The following is a 21,803-nucleotide window of genomic DNA, read 5'->3' as shown; positions in this document are numbered from 1 at the left end:
TGAATGTTTTATGGATGAGTATTAAGCTATTAATAAAAGCAACTTTTGATTGGTCAGGTGGTCAAAATCACTTTAGCTGCTCTAAATCCTCCACTAGCATATTATCATTCTATAAAACATTGATAAATTAATAATTACAAATAAGATTAACCACCAATGAAGCTGTTAGTAAAACAATTGCATCCATTGTTAGAAAATTATGCTCAATGAAAATAATAAATAATATCCAAGGTTGTCCAAAAATAATTAATTGAAAAAGACAATTTTAAATGTGTGATCAAAAGCAGACGATCAGTCTTCAGATATGATTTACATTCAAAAATATGAATGTCAACATCAGACCAGAGTCGAGAGCTGTAGCGCAAAAGTGGCCGCAGTCTCCACAGGCCATCATCTCTCAACACACACACACACACACACACACACACACACACACACACACACACACACACACACACACACACACGAGTTCCCTTCAAAGGCTGGAGCAGTCGGAGTCTTGAGACCACAGGGGCTTTTTGCATGAAAGAATATGATTTCTCACATCATTGAAAATGATAATACACATTATCACTTACAGTCTTGTGCTTCAATCCACAGCTCTGTCCACCAACTTGAAATAATAAATGGCCGATTAAATGACTTATGTCTTTGGATTATAAATTGCTGCTTTTAAACCTTAACCTTGCTTGAGATCACACTTACTTTGATGAGGGCCTTTGATGTGCCTTTGGTTGCACGAACACACACAACCTTGCGCCTGTATTCTGGCAGCGGAGCATCACTAATTATCTTGCCAGCAGAAAGGTAAGGGAGGTGGGGACCTGTGTGTGTGTGTGTGTGTGTGTGTGTGTGTGTGTGGTCTCAGTGCGACGGTAGCTTTTAATGAGCCCCACGCTTCTTATCAAGCTTGGCGCTTGACAAACGCTCTGATCTGCCCACATGGAGGACGGGGGGGGGGCTCGACTGATCGCGTCTGAAGCCCCCCCCCCACCCTCCTCCTCCTCTTCCTCATGACCACACCACCCGCAAACCCCACCCAACACCCTTCCTTTCCCTCTCTCTCTCTCTCTCTCTCTCTCTCCTTCCTCCCCTCCCCTTCCTCTCCGCCTTACTTTCAGAATGAAATATCCTTGAGAGAAACTGTGAATCAAAGAGCTTTTCATCCTCTTTCACAAAGAGAAAGGGAGAGATAGAGAGGGAGAAAGATGGAGAGAGAGATTCAACAGGACAGAAGAAACAGAGAAGTGAGGGAGGGAGGGAGGGAGGGGGGGAGGATGGAGAGAGGGCAAGAGGTAGAAGAGAGTGAGAAAAGAAAGAAAACGAGGATAAAGGATTGAACTTCTCAAAGCTGGAGGGCACTCCGGAGGACATGTCCTAGATTAGCTCCCACCCCCCCCCCCACCCTCCCTTCATCCTTTCCATCTCTCTCCATCCCCTCCATTCCTCCTCCACCCAGCTTCAGACTGGGAACAGCGGCCCCGGGGCCCTCTCGGCGGGCTTCGAGGGTGGTGAGCGGAGGGGGAAAAGGCACGAGAGGGGGATGGAGGGGGGAGACACCGGGCATTTAGACATCTGTCAGCTACTAATGAAAGAGTTCAATTTAGTGGAAAATCTCAAACAACCTTGTCTGACAGGCAGGCTGACAGGCTTTAACTCGCTGCGTGTTGTTGTGTGTGTGTGTGTGTGTGTGTCTCAGCGTGTGTGTGTGTTGTGCTAGCGTGGAGGGTGGGCGGGATGCCGAGTGGATCAGGAGGGGGAAATTTAAAAAAAAAAAAAAAAATTTAATCTAGTAAACTGCAGGCATTTGCTTATGTGTGCACTTGTGTGTGTGTTTTTAAGTGTGTGTGTGTGTTGAAGAGTCATGCAGGGGTGTCGATCAGTCCGTGCAGCGGGGGGTCCGGTCTTATGGCTTTAAATCGCTCCAGGGGTACGGGGCATGTTTTCTGACGATAGATGGGTTATAGCGGGGGTCTTGTGTGTGTTATATATGTGTGTGTAGTGCTATTAAGAGTCGGGAGAGAGAACACACGACTCTCCAGGCGACACACACACACTTTGTCTCCGACCCCCCCAGAGCTTCATTAGCGGGTCATTAGAAAACGACTTCAGTGAGAGCTGCTGTTCTTTGAGAAACACATTTTGCTTACCCATCTTCAATGAAACTGTTCAGAGAAGTAACATGATGTGTGTGTGTGTGTGTGTGTGTGTGACTCTCTGGATGTCAATGTCAAACATAGGACTAATTATTTGTATTTCTTAATTGATTGATGTGTTGTGCTAGCCGTTACCACTGAACTGAAAGCAGTGACTCTGATTGTGAAAGTGCAGGTGTTTAGCCTCTTCTGACAGAAGGATGTAGCCTGGATGTGGATGTTATTCTCAAAAATTAAAAGTCTTTTATTCATCTTTGCAGCCAGTTAACATACAGGAGAGAATAGTTTTTAGATGGAGCATCATGTAGATGAACTAAAAATATGGATGTAGTTACCGTGACGTCACCCTTTGGTTTCTGAAGAGCGGTTTTGAAGCTCAAAGCGAGCCGCTCTGGCCGTTGCCATCTTGGCAGTATGTGACTCTGCCTAACTCCCAGCCAATCAAAAATAGGCAAAGAGGCGAGCCGAATGGCTGAAACAAGCCACCTAAAGGCTGGTGGACCTGTCACTCAAAGCAGCCATGTCCTTCGTTATGCATAACTTTACGGCTTAATAAAATTTAAACGGGTGAGTTATAAAAAAATTCACCCTCCGTACAGTTGTCATGGAAGGGGAAATTAGCTATAGAGACCAGGCTGTAAACATGTTTATTTCTGCTGTAAAGTTGGGCATTTTAACATGGGGGTCTATGGGGATTGACTCGCTTTTGGAGCCTCAAGTGGCCATTCAAGGAACTGCAGTATTTGGCACTTCCGCATTGGCTTCATTTTACAGCCCCGGAGGTTGCTGCTTGACTAAAACTGGACAAAAATCTTTAAGATTCAAAGCTTTAAAAACAGAATAAACAAGAAAACAAGTCAGACTTTACAATAGAATTCTAAGCTTGCTGTTCTGGCTGCCATTTACAGTAAAGAAATACTTAAAGGGGACATATCATGCTTTTTGTGATTTTCTGTTATTTTTATACTGTTACGTTAGATATTAAATGTCGTCAAAGGTCCAAAACTTGAGGTTAACGTACAGTAAGTAGAAATGTTCCCTGCAAGTCAAGACCCAGGGCTTCAGTCTGCTCTGAATGCTTCATTTGCAATGTTACCTCTACTTCCTCCTCATGATGGCGTCAGATCGTTTACACATGTTCACAAACAACATTTTACGGATGTATTTGAGAAGTTTTCGAGTTTGAGTAAACAGTGAGAAAAAAAAGTGAAATCCTACTGTTTGTCTGTGTAGCATCCGTGTAGCTAACCAATCAGAACAGGGCATGCTCATGGAAAGGGGGGCCTTAAAGAGACAGGAGCTAAAACAGAGGCTCAATATAACCAGCCGTGAGCAGCTGCTGTCAGACTCACCGTGTCTTTGCTGGAAACACAGAGAGTCTGCTGGAGCTTTGACAGTCACTAGAAGCACATTCATGGCTCTTTTGTAAAAGTTTCTGTGTGGTACTTTTGTTGTAGCTGAGCTAGCGGTTCTGCTACGACAGGCTCTCTGTTGTGTGTCTGCGGGGGGGAATGTCAGCACGTAGCCGCTGCTGTTTATAATGTTAACGTTTAGTCTAACGTCAGCCCTGAATATCTTGTTAACTCTGAATATAGTACAGTTAGTTATCTGCAGGTCGTGTGTAAATCTTTAGGTTATTAGCATAACGTCATGCTACTGTCATGCTAACGCTACCAGCAGCTCTGTAAGAGGCATAAACTGAAGCTACAGTTATCAGTGTTCTGATGTTTATACTTGTTGGCATTTTATTTTCTGTGAAACTAATGTACTGTTGATTTCCTGCTCTTTTAAATATTTTTTCTTTCTTCTTCAGTGACAGATATTGTGATATATCGTTATCATGGGAAGAATATCGTGATAGCATTGTACTGTGAGTTCATGTGTGATTCCCATCCCCTGGTGACTATACTTCGACATGTAGCATGCAATAACATGTAGGCTCTGCAATATCTCCTGGATGTTTTATACATAAGTGGTAAAACAGTGAAATGCTTCACATAAACTACAGTGTTCTTGTGCCAGTTAACAAGTGAAACGCCACCATAGAGACGACGGTTTGTTTACTTTTTCCTTTTTCTCCCAAACAATCGAGAGCTTTTCTTATATCTCCTCATCTCAAGATGACATTGTCTACTGGAAACTACAGTGATCAGCGTGTTCTCAATGGAAAGGAAAAACAACCACTTGTGGGTGTTTGGGAACCAATCTTTCAAAGAAAGAAAAAAAAAACAACTGAAAACAACAAGCCTTAGTAATACAACATCCAGTTTCTGCTCTGACCTGCGCAGGCGGCGGGAACATTACTTTATCACTGAAGTACGACAGACAGGTGTGGAGCTGACATGGAGATACACTTTCTGCATACATAACACCACATATGCATACATTTGGTATACATGCCGGTGTACGTTTGGTGATATACTTGTCAGAACACTGACAAATCTTTAAGAGAGATAGGTGAAGGAGTGAAGGAGAGCGACGGGAGATATGTGAAGGAGGCAGAGAGCTGACAGAGAACAGGCAGCGCCGCCTTTTTTTGTTGTCACCCGACGAGAAAACCCTCGATCTTTTGCTCTCGACACCGCCAAAACCAAAGACCCCTTCGCTTAATTCCCTCCTAAAAAAAAAAAAAAAAAAATGGCAGCTGTTCAACTGTTTCAGACCTAAACCAACATGGCTGCCGGCCTGCGCTGCCAAAACCGGTGCCCTTTTTTTTTTTTTTTTTTTCTACAATTTGGCCCCCGTCCAGCTTTCCACTCTGATTGCATCTATCCCTGTTAGGGCCTTGGGTTTTGGAAGGAGAGATAGAGCGAGAGGAGGGGAAGAGTGCCAATACAAACATTGTTCCGCTGGCTTTTACAAGCCATGAGAGTGGGGAAGTTAATAAGCAGGTATTGGTTTTTTAACTGCGGCCCGTTTATTGCTTTGCCCTCGAGCGTGCTGGAGTGCTCCACTCCACCTTTTTTTTCTGTCCATCTGCCCATCACCTCTGCTAACCTCTCTCTCTCAATTCCTCCCTCTCCCTCTCTATCTCTCTCTCTCTATGCTCTCCTTTTTTTTTTTTTGTCTTGACTCGCCTCGTTCAGCAATTAATTCACCGTCCTCATGGTGTGTTTTTTTTCCCGTCTCTAGCTGACTCCTTCTTCTCACCTTTTTATGCCCTTTTATATATATATATATATTTCAAACTGAGGTGTAGCCAGTTTAAAAACACTGTTTAAAAATTATGAACAAAAACCTGCACACACCACTTAATGATCTATCATTACACCCCTATTGATGCAGTGTTTTGAGTGTGAACCGTGTTTATTGGTCCTCGCGCGCCTGTGTTTTACTTTTAGACCGTATCCATCTGTCAATACTGGACTTTTATTAAAAAAACCGAGTGCGAGCCAGTCAGCGTCGTCCAACTCTGACATGATGAATATGACGCAGGTTTAATTACATACATATTGTTCTTTTTGATCAATGTCGTCTGGGGGTTTGTTTTTTTTTTTTCTTTCGATGAACTGTTTTCATTTTCACTCGCTCTCAGAAGCTTTTTCGGCCACTGCCAAGAACAAATTTGAGGTTAGTGGAGACTTAAAACTCCCAGTAAAACATTAGTCTCACAGCTGGAATCTGCCGTAGTTTCATCATTTTCAGGGCTACAAACAGACTGCCCTAAGCCTCTGATTGGTGGAGCCTGTCAGCGCCTTGCCTGAGAGGAAAATCTGCAGATGCTACTCGGGTGAAAAACTACTTTAAACTCTTCATGTTTATTGGGAAATAATGATCTAATCTTTATTTTGGATTTTGCAGTTAACAATTTGTATTTTATTACTCTTGAAGAAGGGGGTCAAATGCTAATAAGAATAATAAGAAACACAAATAAAGCAGTAAAGCTGGTGCTCTTTGAAGCTAATACAAGTATTCTGTGGAGTTTTTGACTACTAGTAGCGTTATGAAGCAATTTTATTAGCATTCCCCAGGTGACACAACACACATTCCTGTCAACAGTTTCACATCATAAAACTAACTAATAGTTAGAGGTGGTAATGTGCCAATAGATGCAGTAACACGCTAGCAGAAAGCAGGAAGAAGAAGAGAGATTGTTAGCTAACGTGGACGTGCACAATGCAGATTTTAAAATCTTGGATTTGCTAATATTTTTTGAGGATTGACATGCAATCGACAAGCTTGTTAAGCCCAGAGGATGCACACAGAAACCTTTAAGTATCATTAAGTATTGGATCTTTATCAGTGAAACTGAGTGATTTTAAGTAGCGTTAGCACATGATGGTGCAGGAATTTACATTTAAATTTGCATTTCAGTGTCTACTTTTTTTTTTTTATTGGACGTCCGTTATTTCATCCTATTGTATTATAAGGTTGATGCATGTTTATAAATGGAGAAAACAGCATTTATAGAAGTTTTTCTTGTCTCTGGTTGAAGGTTGAGAAAACTGCTCGACTCTGATGCCCTTTCCAGGAACTGCAATCCAAATTTACTGGTACCTGACTTCAAAAAGCCGAAACCATAACAACCAACCAGAGATGCTGCAGGAGAGAGAGAAGCTAGCGAGGAGGAGGAAGAGGAGGAGGAGGAGGAGGAGGAGGAGGGATGACCAGACAGAAGAGAGGGAAGGGTTGGGAGTTATGGTGTAGAAGAAGAAGGCGATTTCATGTTCCTATAATCCTGAAACCGCTGCAGTTTGTGTCCTCCCCAGGGCTGTTTCACACCTCCAACAAGGGATAAGTGACTAACTCTCATACTGCAGGAAAAACAGACCAATTTAACATACTTATTCCACGAACAGTTAACACAGTGACTCTGTGCAAAACAACAAGCTTGACTCCGAATCGGAAGCCCGAGCACAAATCCTGTGTATAGCTCTTGTGGGATTCGCAGTATCCACCCTGTCCTGCCCAGGAGGGCTATTCGCTGATCCAACTGACAGAAGCGAGCGAGTACAGACGCTCAACTGATGAGATTCCAGTTAGCCGGTGCAGCCAAGGAGAGAGTCGGGGAAAGCAGCCAAACAGCCCGAACAGAAGGGATCTGGGGGCCTCTAAATATCCACCCAGGGCTAAAAGAGCGGGAGTGTGAGCAAGCTCCAGCCCACTTCCTCTATCGCTCTCCTGGGCTACAGAGGGGGGAAACAATAGTAGAGAATGGTGCAGATAGCGTGAAAGAAAAGGCAACGCCACAGCATCGACACACTCTTTTATAGTCCGGGTTATACATGACCGTACAGAAACTAGATGCAAGCACAGTTTTTGCAAGTGTTTTAACTGCTTGTTGTGCTGTAGAGCAATGCACGCCACAAGCACAACGTGTTTTGTGATAAACATTTCAGATTGCACAAGTTGGCGAAGCAAACGTGCGGTGGTGGGATGTAGATGACTTTACAAAGATTAATTTGTATTCTAAAGATTTGTCACTACTTTTTTTGGGCAAAAATTTGAGCTTAATCTCACTTTGTTTACATGTCTGACACATATTTGATTAGTCAGGCTTAATATAGCTTAATAGAGTATTACAATATTAATACAAATGAATTTCCATTGTTGATATATTTCAGGATACGGCTAATGTATTCACTCTTTCTGTGCACATATAGTACGTGTCGGTTTTCAATGACAAATTGCTCGGAATTATTCATTTGTACAAGAGATTCTGCAAAACAAACACCATATAATCGTATCATCATGGTGCCATTCCACTGATTATTCCCTGTTTCCTGTTATGCTGAAAAAGCTACTTTAGCTTCTACTTTTAAAGTTTTCTGTCTTTGCTTCTATCTAGTCCTGCATATCAAATGACCTGACGTTAATAAAACTTAAAAGTCTGTTGTGTCTGTCAGATATAAGGGAATACATGATGTCCTGCTCCCTATATAGCAACAGTTGGTGGTATTAAAAGGTAGCAGGGAGCTAGCAAGGGAGGATGAGGATGCATTTGTGTTTGACACCTTTAAGTTTAACCAGAAAGAGAAATTTTAAGAAGAAAACTCCACCTTTCACATGTGCTTCTTCACTTATCAACTCAGTTGCTTGCACTTTCACAAACTAACACTGACAGTCTGCTGCTCACCTGCTCACACTTCCAGTCTCACACACACACACACACACATAGACACACACACACACACACAGGTTAGGGAGGGGCCGCCTCAGGGTGCTGCTGTAAGTGTGTGATTAGAGGAGAAAGTAGGCAGAGGAGAATCGAAGACACACACTCACCCCTGTTAAGGTCTTTATGTTATGCAGTGCATTCTGGGCTTCAAGGGCAGCTTTCCTTGTGTAAAACGTGACAAAACAGCAGCCTGGGGAGAGAGAGAGAGAGACAGAGAGAGGAGGGATGAGCATAAGGAGCAACAAAGAGCACTTTCTCTATTCATCTGCTTGGCATCACCTGTCGACACTGGCAGACGCTGAGTGAATGTTAAGGACGAAACATCCTAGCGGAGAGGAAGAGAACGCTTTTGGATTCGTTTCAACGCTGATGACTTCAGCCTCGAGGAAGCGTGTGCACGCACGCACTGATGCACGCGTGCACACACACACACACATATGCACAAACAATACAAAGACAGCATGAAAGAGAAAGGGGAGGTGGTGGAGAATGGAGTTGCCTCTTCATTAATCCTTGAGTAATCTGTGAACAGTTGCTTACTCACTCGCTCACTATAGAAAGTATTTACTGATTTATTTATTGCTCATGCTCACTCATTCATCCATACACTTGTTCACTTCCACATGAGGTCATTCATTCCTTCACTAATTCACAGGCTCGCTTCCCATGTAAGCTGTGATATGCAGGAAAAAAAGAAATCCATCTGGGATAAAAAACCGGATAGAAATTGATTGAAAAGTGAAACTAGGTTACTTATAAATGTTGTTTCAACAGCCTTTTAAATGATTATATTTCAGTGTGTAGTTAGTACTTGCTCCACATTGAAATAGTCGATTAAACGCTATTGAAAAAACAGTGGTGTATATCAAAAACTAGCCCGGTTCCAGCGCTCTGAATCGCCGCCCCACATCTCAGATGTTTTCAGAGATTCAAATAGGTCTGATGTTTTTCTCATTCATAGTTGTTATCCTGATTGATTAGAGGAAAAGAATCCTGCCTCCCCAACAGAAAAGCCCTAACATGCAAGAATGTTTTTGTGTTTTTCCCCTAAATCTCTTACTTTTTTCTGTACGTGTGTTCCAAGTTGGATTCAAAAGACTCTTTTAACTGTCGTAAATCACTTGTTTCAGCCTGATGAACGTCACCTGTTCATTAGTAGCTTCAAGACCTATCTTCAGAGATCAGCAGCAGACAAAAACATAATAAGTTTAGGAGTGTCAGTAGTAGGAGACCCGAAACAATTAGAAAATATCACTATGACAACGAAGAGCTGCAGTGTAATGTGATAGAAATTAAGAGGGAAGTTAGATGTTAAAAATCATCTTTCTAAAGGAAAACTCTCTGTGATGGGAGGCGGTCAAAGGATGCAACAGTCAGAGATGCTAATATTATAGCCAAGCGGCAACCTCCGGGGCTGTAAAATGAAGCCAATGCGGAAGTGCCAAAAACTGCAGTTCCTTGAATGACCACTTGAGGCTCCAAAAGCGAGTCAATCCCCATGAACCCCCATGTTAAAATGCCCAACTTTACTGCAGAAATAAACATGTTTACAGCCTGGTACAAACAACGGTTTTGGTCTCTGTAGCTAATTTCCCTTTTCATGACAACTGTACGGGGGGCATAATGAAGGACATGGCTGCTTTGAGTGACAGGTCCGCCAGCCGCTAGGGGGCTTGTTTCAGCCATTCGGCCCGCCTCTTTGCCCGTTTTTGATTGGCTGGGAGTTAGGCAGAGTCACGTACTGCCAAGATGGCGACGGCCGGAGTGGCTCACTTTGAGCTTCAAAACCGCTCTTCAGAAACCAACGGGTGACGTCACGGTAACTACGTCCATATTTTTATACAGTAAAATACTGCAATACAAGATGATACTAGACAGTTACCTACTGAAATGTACCGTATGAGCTGCTGCACCAAAATATGCCAATAAAAATCATAAAATCTAAAAACCCTCTCGGTAAATTGGCAGCCATATGTTTAATTTCAGTTGATTTTGGTTTCATATTTAAACTCCAAGTTCATTCAAGTAAAGACATTATGATTCTGAGTGAAGAAACTTGTGAAGAAAAGCAGAGACGATCTGTCCAGGACATGTATGACAGATCTGGACCACTTGTAAATTGTAAGTATGAGAAAACTGATGAATGCCACAACTTTTTCTTAAATTACTTGTACGTGGCTCTTTAGAATGAATCTCTTCCTACAAGCGGTTCTTGCATGAGGCCCGATGTCAGATTGAATAATGAGGGGAAACCCACATGGAAATTCTGTGTCATTATCAGGTTACTGAAACATTCACATATGATCTAATTTAACTCGGGTTTAACCATGACATCCCAGCGTCTCTCGACCTGTAATTCATCAAATCAGAGCTTATTTAAGTTGCTTAGTCACTCAATCACTCACCCAAAACGCATGTGTGGATACAAAAAACAGTGAAGAAAGTAGAGAGGGAATAAGGGAAAAGAGGGATTTCGCCTCTTCATTAATCTATGTGTAATCCCTGCAGAGTGAGGCTGTAACGCTGCGGTCGAGGGCCGTTCTCTGTCAGCACACAAAACCTGCACAGTCAGGCAAAAAAACCAGCAGGAGGACATTTAGGGCCAGACGCAGAGGTGTGACTCGTCTGCTTTCCTCATAAAAACAGCAGCTGGTATTTGATTTATGTCAAACATCGGGTTCTCAATAAGGATTCCTGTCCGTGTTTACATCCTTCTGACACTTTTGACAAGCCGCAGGGAACTTTAAAAGCCAGGCTGAAGAGGAAGAGCGGATTAAGAAGCACAAAGAGCCGGCCGTAAAATATGGAGGATGAAATGGATGGCGAGTTAGTCGGCTGGAAGAACAAAGTGGAAGCCCTGAAATTCATGATGCATCATCAGAAACTAACCTGTGATTTAAGTGATTGTTTTCTCTCTACAAGTTGTCAGTCTGCAGAAGCAAACGATGTGCACGAAAATGTCTGAATACTGTATTTTAGGCCAAATCCAACAGCGATGTTTGAGAATTACAAAATCTACCACTAACATATCGGCTGATAGTTGTATTTCAACCTAAAACAAAAAAAGGAGATGCTTAATTTTACCTTCTTGTGCTGTTGAAATTGGAACAAAATGACATTTCCATTACAACCGGACCAACTTCATCTGCTGAGGAATGATGTGATACATTCGAAAGCTTTGCCGACTGCAAGATTTCCAAGAATAAACTCTCAGTCTTTACCTCAAACACATCTTTGACATTTCTGTATCACGGTTTCTCATTACTTATAGGCTCACATATACACTGATACCAAATATATCCATTACAAGCCACACTGAGGAATAAAATCAACCATGCTGATGTACTGGTTGGGCGCTGATAAAGATATACAAAAAATGACTCAAATGACTCAAAGCTGATTGGTTCTTTCTTTAAATCTGTTATTTACTGGCACAGAAACAGTGTTCAATCCATTTTTTAATGGTGTAATAGGCATTTTAACCAATGGCTTGGTCCATTTCACCAGTGAGAGTTAGCTTAAAACTGTTAGCAACAAGCAACTGTAGCTAACTACTGCTTGTAGCAAGGACTTGCTTGCAGTTTAATAAACTTTGTGAATCTAGAGTGGTGGTTAAACTATGTCTGAGGTGACCTGTAATAGGATTTTAATAAACACCTGCCACCTAATCAGAAACCAGTATTTCCTTTCTTCTTTCTTTAGCTTTGACTGTTGATTGCCTCACACAATCAGCTGACTCGGTTAACAAGGTTTATCCACTTGAGCATACCGTACGCCAACCACAGGTGAGCTACAAGTGTTAGCAGGTTTTTTGTTTTTTTTTAGCTTCAACGTCTTCCCTTTCAGTTGCTTCGGGTTCATATGTTTGGACCTTCTGCCTCCATCTTTGCTCATCTGTTAATTTTGGTGTGTATCTATTTGTCCAGAGATGAGCTGAGTGTGCCATTGTTTACATCTGCTTTGTTATCCTCCCCCATTGTGTTTATGACACAAATCAACTCAGCGTGAATTAGACGGGCTGGTTGTGGTTTTGTTGCCCATATCGCAGACATCAGCCCCTATGACACTTGCCCTGCAGTGCATCTTAGTGAAATCCAACAGTGAGCATCTGGAGCAGGTTTAGCATCCGAATCCCAGAGTCCCTTTGATGAGGCTGGGAGCGTAATGGATCTGAATTTCTGTGGTGTCCTCTGGGTGCCAGGGCTATTGAATAGTTGGCCCTTAGCCTAGCGTCAGCAACGTGATTGGTGTTGTGATTCAGATGGTGCAGTGTCTGTGTTTTTTAGCAGGGATAACTCTCGGCTTAGTGTTTTCTTCTACAGCCCCGGCGTTAGAGGCAGCTTCTACAATCAGGATCGTTTTACCATTAAGAGTTTCATATCAGCTTCTAGTTGAAGGCTTGGAGATGAGAGGGGAAATTAGTCATGACTGACTATCACTGGGTAAAAAAAAAATCTACAATTTATTCCATGTAGGTCACCAAACTGCCACACACACTTAGTGGTAAATTGGTGGCTTCAGGATACAGTAGATCACTGGCAGCTCTGCTTCGTCTTTGGTCTCCATTATTACTGTAAAAACTACATTCACTAAGGATTGGGTTGTAGATAGATGTAGTAACACCACTCAAGGAAAATGATCCATTATAAGTGAATAATATAACAAATATTGGTAGGTAAGTGTATTTAAAAATCAAAAGTAAAGCTCTCATTGTGAAGAATGGTCCATTTCAGAGTGCTAGGAAATTGAAATTCCTCATCATTGTAAATAATTAAATACCCTAAATTGGATTAAAGATAAAAATCCTCAAAATTAGAAATCCTTTTTTTTTTTTTTTTTTTTAAAAATATGAAAATCCCTAATTTTGTTTCATATTTGATAATTTCTCTGATCTCCTTTTGCTGATGAGTGGAACATTTACAAGCATCTCTACAGGTTAAGAAAATTCTCCAGCCTCTATTTCTAAAAGTCTAAAAAAAAAGAAAAAGTAAGAAAGCTGTTTGGAGTCAAATCTTTTTACTTGACATCAGTGAGATAATGATAATTTCAAGGTAATTATAAAATCTTTATCTGCAGATTAACTGGTGACTCCAGCTGTCTGAGTCATCTGGTGGAGTAAGAAGTAAAATAGCGCCCTCTGAAATGTGGAGTAAATGTAGAAAAAGTGAAGAAAAAAAAGATTTGCACGTCCTCACAGGTGTGTCCACTTAATCTGGTTAATCATCAGCATCATGAACAATATGGACACATGTTTCAGAGGGATGGCAGTGGCTGAATTCAACTGTAAAATGTGTTGAACTGTGTCCAACACAAAGCTGTGAAAGGATAAAATTCAAGTTTACCACATGAATCTCTACATGTTAGCGGATCAGATGACATTATCAGCTGAGATAACACATCATACGTGGTGGTGATTTAATGCACAGGCTATCTATCTATCTATCTATATATATATATGTAATTTCAGCAGTTTTGGTTTGAGCGTCTAACTGTGTCATCCACCTATCTGTGTTGTTTAGGGAAGCCTCCTCTGACCTTGGTAACCATGGCAATGCTGATATACCCTCTATCAGAGAGATTTCTGCCTTCCCCAAAACATCACAGACAGCTGAAGTCTCAAGGAGAAGACATCTCAATCTCTGATTAAGACTTACAGTGTGACCTCAAAGCCAAGCTTGACCCAATGTAACCCAATTTTTAACCTCTAAAGATGGAAAATTCCATAACAATAATATTATACTGTGTACTGATTGGCCAGTTTGTTGCCAATGGATGATAATCAAACCAAATGAAGCATGTGCTCTACACAAGAACATGTAAAAGGTTGAAAAAAACGTTTCTGTGTAACATCTGGAATACGACTTTATCACGAAACCTGCACTACAAGCAACTGAAACTGACCTGTGTAACGCAGCGGACCTCGTCTGGTCAACTGAGAGATTATGTGTCAGGTTTTCGCTGTCAATTCTGACGCTTTTGAGGAAGCCGCGAAGAACATGTCTCTCCGACAGTTTGTCAGTTCCATAAAGCAGACACACAACTGGCGAGAAGACCAAAGCAGCTGTCTGGATCCACAGAACCAGAGCGTGAACTGTCAGGCCGGGCCAAGTTTTCTGCATCGGTGTTCACACCTATAATTGACAGACTGTTGGAGGAGCTGGACAGAAGATACAGCTCATATCAAGATGTTCGGAAGCGGGTTTGGTTTTTTGGACACATTCGCCTCTGCTGAAGAGATCTGCAGAAGAAATATTCAATAGACTCGGAGGAAACCTTCTTGAGGAAGCCGCCATGACACAAATACATCTGCCCTTCAACTGCTCAAACTAATACGAAGACGTAATTTACGGCTTGTGTTTCCTAATGTTGACATCGCTCTACGTATATTCCTAACAATGCCAGTGACTTAACCTGGACTGGTCAAGGCTAGATTGCGCTGAACCACACATCAGGAGAGACTGAGCCATCTGACGCTCATGTCCATTGAGAGTGACATTCTTCAGGCAATGGACTTCAAGGGGTTAATCATGACTGCTGCCAAGAAAACCAGGCGTAGACACTTCTAAGGGTAAGGGTGTTTAATTTGAATGCTTGTTATTATGGGATTAATATGCTCTAGACTGTTTATGCAGCCTGCAATGCATCTGGTCTGTTGTATTGGTGGTTGTGTTTGCAGTGGTGCAGAAATGTATTGCCGACAGTGTTTGTAGTTGCCCTGACAAAGAGAGATCTTTGTATTATTTGAAAGATGTGATTAAATATAAATGAATTCATGTACAGTACGTTTATTGTGGTGAGCCGTGGCTTAGTAGTATCTCTATGTGCAATTGGTTCGTTGTGGTGGTGGATATGCGGTTGCGGGGAGCAGAAGGGCCGACTGGTTTAGCCAAGCCCCGGAGCCTATTCAAGGATTAAATCGCCCCTGATCATACCTGCTGCTGCATATGCTAGTTGCACTCCATTTAATCTGGTTAACCCCCCTTTACAACTATGAAATAATAGCATGCTGGGACGGCCAAATGGAGCGCAGCCAATGAGAACCATAAAGTGTCAAGTTGGCCTGCTACGACATGTACAATGGAAGTGACAAGAGAGAGAGAGATAGTCTATACATGTCCACACTGTCCTGAGAAGACACATTGCAACTCTCTATTAACACAATAGTGTTGCAACTTGTGTTTTTTAACGTAAAAGGTTTAGTTTTTTCTATAATATTACTGTAATTGACACACTAAAGAGTAAAACAGGTCATTAATGATCTGTTAAACACCTAAAATGCTTATTTTCCATCTTTGACTTCAGTTTTTCAATCATGTAAGCTAGCACACATAAAACATATGTGGTCAAAATAAATTAAATATCAGCCCTTTGGTTACATCATTTCAGTAAATGCTACCATGCTGACCTGACTCCACCTGTATAAAGCAGGTTAGCGTAGCATAGCCGGCATCATGATTTTCCATGTCAGGCACGTCAACTTTTAACTGTGTTCATTATTCTTCTGAATACTATGTGTGTACAAGGGGGAGCTTTTCAGCATTGCCTCAGTATTGTACATTATAATTCCAATTGCACCTGTGTTCAAGCTTTGGCCCCTTGTGTGCGATTAGCAATTCCAATAGCACTGTATGAGGGTTAGCTGATAGCAGCACGGGGTGAATTATGATTCCGGTGGCATTTTTTTGCATATCTGTATATGGGAGGGTTAGCTTTTGGTGTTAGCATTAGCGATTCTGATGGCATATAGGCTAATGTGCAGGGGAGGGTTGGCTGTTAGCGCTGCGTTAGCTGCTGTGTGTTGTGATTCCCATGGTGTAGCCGGGGCCTGGGAGCCATTCAGCGTGTGGCGGATCGTCCCAGGTGGTGGGCTGTCAAGATGGGGATCAAAGAGCAGAGGAGTGGACCTCACACATGCACACACACACACACACACACACATACACACATTTTTTCCCCGCAGTGTTCCAGTTCCACCTGTTTAAGAGTCAGCACACTCGCCGCTCACACACACAAAGCTGCAGAAAACCAATGGGAGCTCATGTACTTTAATTTTTTAAGTGTATACCTGCATGTGTGCTTTTTATTTACAGAGGAACATACACATATACCGGTAACAACCTTGAACAAGCGGGAAAAAAAACGTGCTGCACACTAGCATGAATAAGCTCTTTCCATCTTATTTGTTGCGTATGTGTGTGTGTGTGTGTGTGTGTCTTTTTCTTGCAGCACAAACATTTACCTGAAGGCCGAGAGGGCTCAGAGCGGGGAGATACACTCTGCTTGTGCTGTTGAAGAGGGACACTCAAAAACACACACCAGAGACGTGCATGCACAAACCTCGGAGTGAAGGGAAGAAATCTATTAGATGCTGATGTGTGTGTGTGTGTGTGTGTGTGTGTAACGGAAAGAGTGCAAGAGTGAGACAGACGGAGAGGATGTGGGAAAGAAGAAGAGCGTAGTGTTTGCAAGACAAAAAAAAAAAAAAAAAAGGAGAAGAAGAGCAGCTGTGAGTGGAATAGAGAGTAGAGGTGGGAGATGCCTGTTCATAAATGCTTCATGGCTGCTGAAGGGGGCCTTTGACTGAGTGAAGACCCGCGGACCCCCGTCTCTGTCAACACATCAACCCCCTCCGACAACAGGTCGACCCTGACTCAAGACAGCAGGGCTGCAGAGGAGCCGGCGGGGGCTGAACGGGCGTGTTTAGTAGGTGACTTCAGGTTCACGTAACGGTATTTCCAGTCGATATCGCCCGTTTATTTAAAATCAAGCTGGGATGTTTCCTTCAGAGAACCTTCAGAGGAGGCACTCTGCACAATCTGCCGTGAAATTTTACTTCCTTTGTACAGTTAATAACAATAATAATGATTTAAATTGCTTTGTAACTCTTCATTTAAATCTGCCCTGCCACAGAATCAGGTGGGTGGGTCATCCTGGCTTAAGCAGCAACTAATCTACTTAAAAGACTTTCATTAGTCTGGGTGTCAGCGCGGAGCGTCCCGTGTTAGTGTTTCAGAGGTTCTCTCTTCTCAAAGGAGACATTCTTCTTCTTATTATTTTAATTTAGCCTGAAAATGGTTTAATACAAAAATATGAGCACCGACATCTGAAACCCGCAGCATCAAACCAAATGAGCATCCGATTCTGACATCAGACATCAGAAACTGAAATTCTGTTTTCCTGAAACGATGCAGGTAGAAGCTGTCGGATAGCATCGCACTTTCTATCCAAGGTGTGAGTGTGATGTCGCTTTTTCACATAATACAACCCTCCCCTCACCATCATTTAACGCCCAAAAAGAGCTGCAGTGGTTGCGATGCAGTGACTCTATCAGAAACACAAAAAAACATCTTCAAAAGAAAATAAGAGGACACCTGGTCTTATTCTGGTTGTTTATGGACAGTTTTATAACAATATTTTACTACGTTTGATTGTAAAAACCAAGTGCTCGGATGTTTAACGTTACACAATATTACAACCCCTTTGCTTCTCCTCCCTTTATCCTTCTTTCGCCAGTCTATAAAACATATATCTAAATTCTTTTTGCATCTTCAAAACTGAGTCATTAGACTAATTCTTAAAGGCCCGAGGAGACAAAATTATCCAGTAATTCACAAGAAAAAAAAAAAAAAAAAAAAAGAGATGAAGTTAAACGAGAAAAAAATTAACATAATTTAGTGCTGCTTAACCATTTTTTTTTTGCTTTCCTATCCTGTTAATCATCTTAAGCCCCTGAGATATATCTTGAGGGGATTGTGACATCCAGGTTGCTCTATTCAAAGCCAAAATATCTGCGGTTGAACCGGCACACATGCAGAGGATGAAGAGGGGGGAAAAAGGCTAGTGGAGGTGGGGTAGAGTGAAAGGAGCGATGCCCTGCAGTTCGGAAGGATGGAAGTATGGTTTTTAAAAGTGGAAAAAGGGGACGGGTGGTGGAAGGGTTATCACAGAGCTTCACCCCGAGCCCTTAACACCGAGGCTGGACTACAGCTCTCACAGCGAGTCTCTCCTTCTCCTCTCATCACTCCTTTTGACCCCCGGGGTTCCACTCAACCGCTGACCCAGTGTTTCCCATTAATTACCTCAACTGTGGCACTTTCATAATGAACTGAAAATATTTTCACACTTCTCATACTAACATAAAAGATCTCCAACGTTGTGTTTTTGCGCCGTCGCTTCAGCAGTGTTGAAGCTCGTGATTTTGTCTGAAGGTGAGTTGTTTATGTGAAATGATGGTAACTTTAGCTACTAGCAGCATATAGGCTACTAGCTACTATAGGCATGCTAAGCTAACCATCACGGCTCCAAGTTAACACAAAGCTGCAACTTCAGTGTGTCATATTTCAACGATAAAGAGAGGAATTACTGAAAGATAAAGCAACAAGTTTGTCTCAGTGTATTTCATTCAGTCCGGAAAAAAACTACAAAAAGTCAGTTTGCAACGCAGGACAATAGCATGACCGACTATAAACGTTAAAGTCTTGTCTTAATGTTATTTAAGAGCAAAACTAGCTGTATTGGAAGCAAACGGCTCATTTCTGTTTCCGTGCTGAGTGCATCGAAGTCGGCTGGACTCTTTTCGTACCAGACGGCGGTGCAGCCTCCTGGTTGGTTCTTCGACCACTCACAACGGTCACCGCCCAGGTATCCGTAGTGACTGACGGGCTACACATGTTCAGTGACACCCTGGAAGTCTCAGTAAATGTAATTTAACAGTCCTTTTTTAACGTTAGCTCGACTGATATCTCTGAGCACAGCGGTACTAAACATTAAACCTGCATTAACTGATGTTTTGTCTTTCTGTGAAACAATAATGAACAATGTCAGAAAATAGTTATAGTTGATTATAATTAATGTCTTCAAATGTCACATTTTGTCGCAATCCAAATATATTCAGTTAACTATCATGTATAACACATAAAAAGCTTAAAATCCTCATATTTGACGATCTGCAAAACACATTTTTGGCATTTTTCCTTAAAAAAATATGATTTGTTTATCAAAATAGTTGCCGATTGATTTTTGACTAATCTGCAGCTCTAACTTTTTGTCCTCCTGTTTTCAGCAGAAATAAGTAGTGAACACAAACTAATGTCAGAAAACAGTTATAATAGTTGATAATATTTGCTGTGTCATCACCATTCATATCTGTACAAACAATGTGTTTATGATTAATTTGTTTACTAGAGCACAAAATTGTTTACAAGAGCACGAAATTGTTAACAAGAGCACGATGTTCTTCATAGATCTAGCCTCTTAATTGTGCTCTTTAAGGGCACCAGATTGATGCATTTAACTTTCAAAAATTTTCGGGGTCCAAAGTCTACCTACCACAGTCTCTCACAAAAAATCCTGTGGGAAACACTGGCTGACCCGCATTAACTACACTCTGCTGCAGTTACTGCTCACACAGGCCTCTGGGTGGCATGGGATACATACTCCAACACTCTCTAATTCTTGCATCCCCACCCCCTTACAGTTCCCTCTTTGCTCTCTGTGCAGCTGTAAAAAAAAAAAAGCCCCTTAATGTGTATAATTTATGTGTGTCAAAGAGTCGCTGAGTGACAGCAGGGATGAGAAAAAAAAAATGACAGAGAACACATTCTGAATTTGACAGCGCAATAAAGAACAGATTGTCAGATGGGAAAAAAAAAAAAGGGGGGGGGGGAGAGGATGTGTGGATGGCTTCAAACAATGCTGCATCTCTGACGGGCATTTGGCTGATGTTCTAATCCTGTTAACGTAGGAATGGGTCCAGCTCGCAGCACTTCACAAATATATGCAATCCACTGGTTACTTTGGTGGAAAAGCACCAATGTCACCCCCCCCTCTCCTCCCCCACCCCACGCCACCTCCAAATCCTCCCTGCCTCCCTCTCTCACTGCAAAAACAACAAGAGCACTTTCCGGAAATCAAAGCCGCTTTCTGGCTGACCCCGAACTGCTCGGAGAGGAAAAGAAATTCCAGCTCTGCAACTTCGCTTATAACCCGGCAACTCTCACTGTCGCTGAGGCATGCAAAAGTATAAACATAGAGAGGGGGGGGGGCGTGGGGAGAAAAAAAAACGACACACAGATGAGATGAGAATCCACACACACACACAATCCCCCATTAAATTCCACCTGCAGCTGCTCTCTAATTGGGCCTGGGTAGCCTAAAAAAGCTAACGTCTAGTTAAAGCGATATAATTGGCCGCTCTGCTTTAGGAAAGAATGAAATAAATCAGTCCTCCGTCTCAGGTCGGCCCCGTCTCAACTGAATCCATTAGAGCAGATAATTGTCTTGGACAGCAAAGCGTTTGCTCGGCGTTGCCACAGCTGAGCGAGAGGATACAGTTGGCTTGCAGTTTCAAAGCCGATGTCTGCCATTGGATGGCTGCGGGTCCCTGGACGCGGCATCAGAGCAACCCAGGCGGGGGGAGATTTTCATCTGAGCAGTGATCGAAAATCAGATGCTGTAATCTGCCTGCATGTGTTTATCTTCAGGCTTGAAATTATTTCCCCCCCAAAATCTTTCATTGGATTTTTTTTGTGTGTTTTGTTGTTGTAGCCATCAAGATGACATTTCAGGTTAGAGGAGATAAAAAAAAAGGTGGTTGATTCAAAATCTATTCCAGGTCTTCAGGTCAAACGCTTTCCAAGAAAAAAAAAAAAAAACACCTCTCAGGGGCCGGTATTGATTGTACTTTTTGTTTTCAAGGTGGTTTATATAATGGAGTAAAATGTAAGAAGGCGAGGAACATTTATTGTTGCACTTAAAGAGGAAATCTGCTGCATCCTTTGTGTCTATCTTTGGTGCTAAACACTTGTGGCTCTGCTGTGGCTCCCGCTCTTCCCCAGAGATCAGCTGTCAATCAAGCCGCGTGGGTGGCTGCGTGTCGCCTCTTTTTCCTCAGATTTTGAAGGTTTGATTTTTTTTTTTTTCTACAGGTGGCCCTTTTGTCTTTGTCTTTTCAGCCATGATGGTTTTGGCTGTTGGCTGAATCACTTTTGTGCTGCTTTTATCGGTGACAGAGAAGGAAAAAAGGGGTATTTATTTATACAAATGTGTCAAAGATTATTGTTTTTCTTGGCTAGAGCTGAATGATAATGAATTGAAAATATCGAATAGTGATTTTTCTTATTTACCTATAAGTCTGTACAGATATATTTTGTTTCTACATGAAGAGAATCAGATAAAAAGAATATAGCCTCTTGTTTTTTTCAGTCCCCCTCAGGCTTCAAAGCAGTCAGAGTTAAGTTTTCTATAGAAATACATTTTTGAATGGAGGGGGAACTTTAACATTACTCAATAATATTCATTATTTTCACAGCTGTGAACTCTAAAGGTCAAGATTCAGAGCGTTTGCAGTGATACGTTTAAAACGACTGCTGAGCTACCTGCTAGCAACCGACTGTGAGGCTATGACCTAGCAAAACGGCTAAAAGACTCACTCCATCACATCAAGATTACACAGAGTGGTGAATGTTCTTCTACAAAACCATCACCGGCCAAGTGTTAATAGTACACACGCCGTCCAACAGCCAAACACA

At 42.1% G+C, this 21,803-nt stretch overlaps 1 protein-coding gene across 1 annotated transcript in view; it reads right to left on the bottom strand.

Annotated features, from left to right (window-relative positions):
• Positions 1-21,803, bottom strand: part of celf2 (cugbp, Elav-like family member 2) — a 229,030-nt gene that overhangs the window by 62,441 nt on the left and 144,786 nt on the right. Inside the window, 1 exon segment of the mRNA XM_067581502.1 lies at positions 8,382-8,464. Coding sequence (XP_067437603.1) covers positions 8,382-8,464 — 83 coding nt within the window.

This window comes from Thunnus thynnus, chromosome 23 (genome assembly GCF_963924715.1).
Source record: "Thunnus thynnus chromosome 23, fThuThy2.1, whole genome shotgun sequence".
NCBI lineage: Eukaryota > Metazoa > Chordata > Actinopteri > Scombriformes > Scombridae > Thunnus > Thunnus thynnus.
Note: the sequence above shows the minus strand (reverse complement) of the source record. Positions and strands in the feature narration are given on the sequence as shown.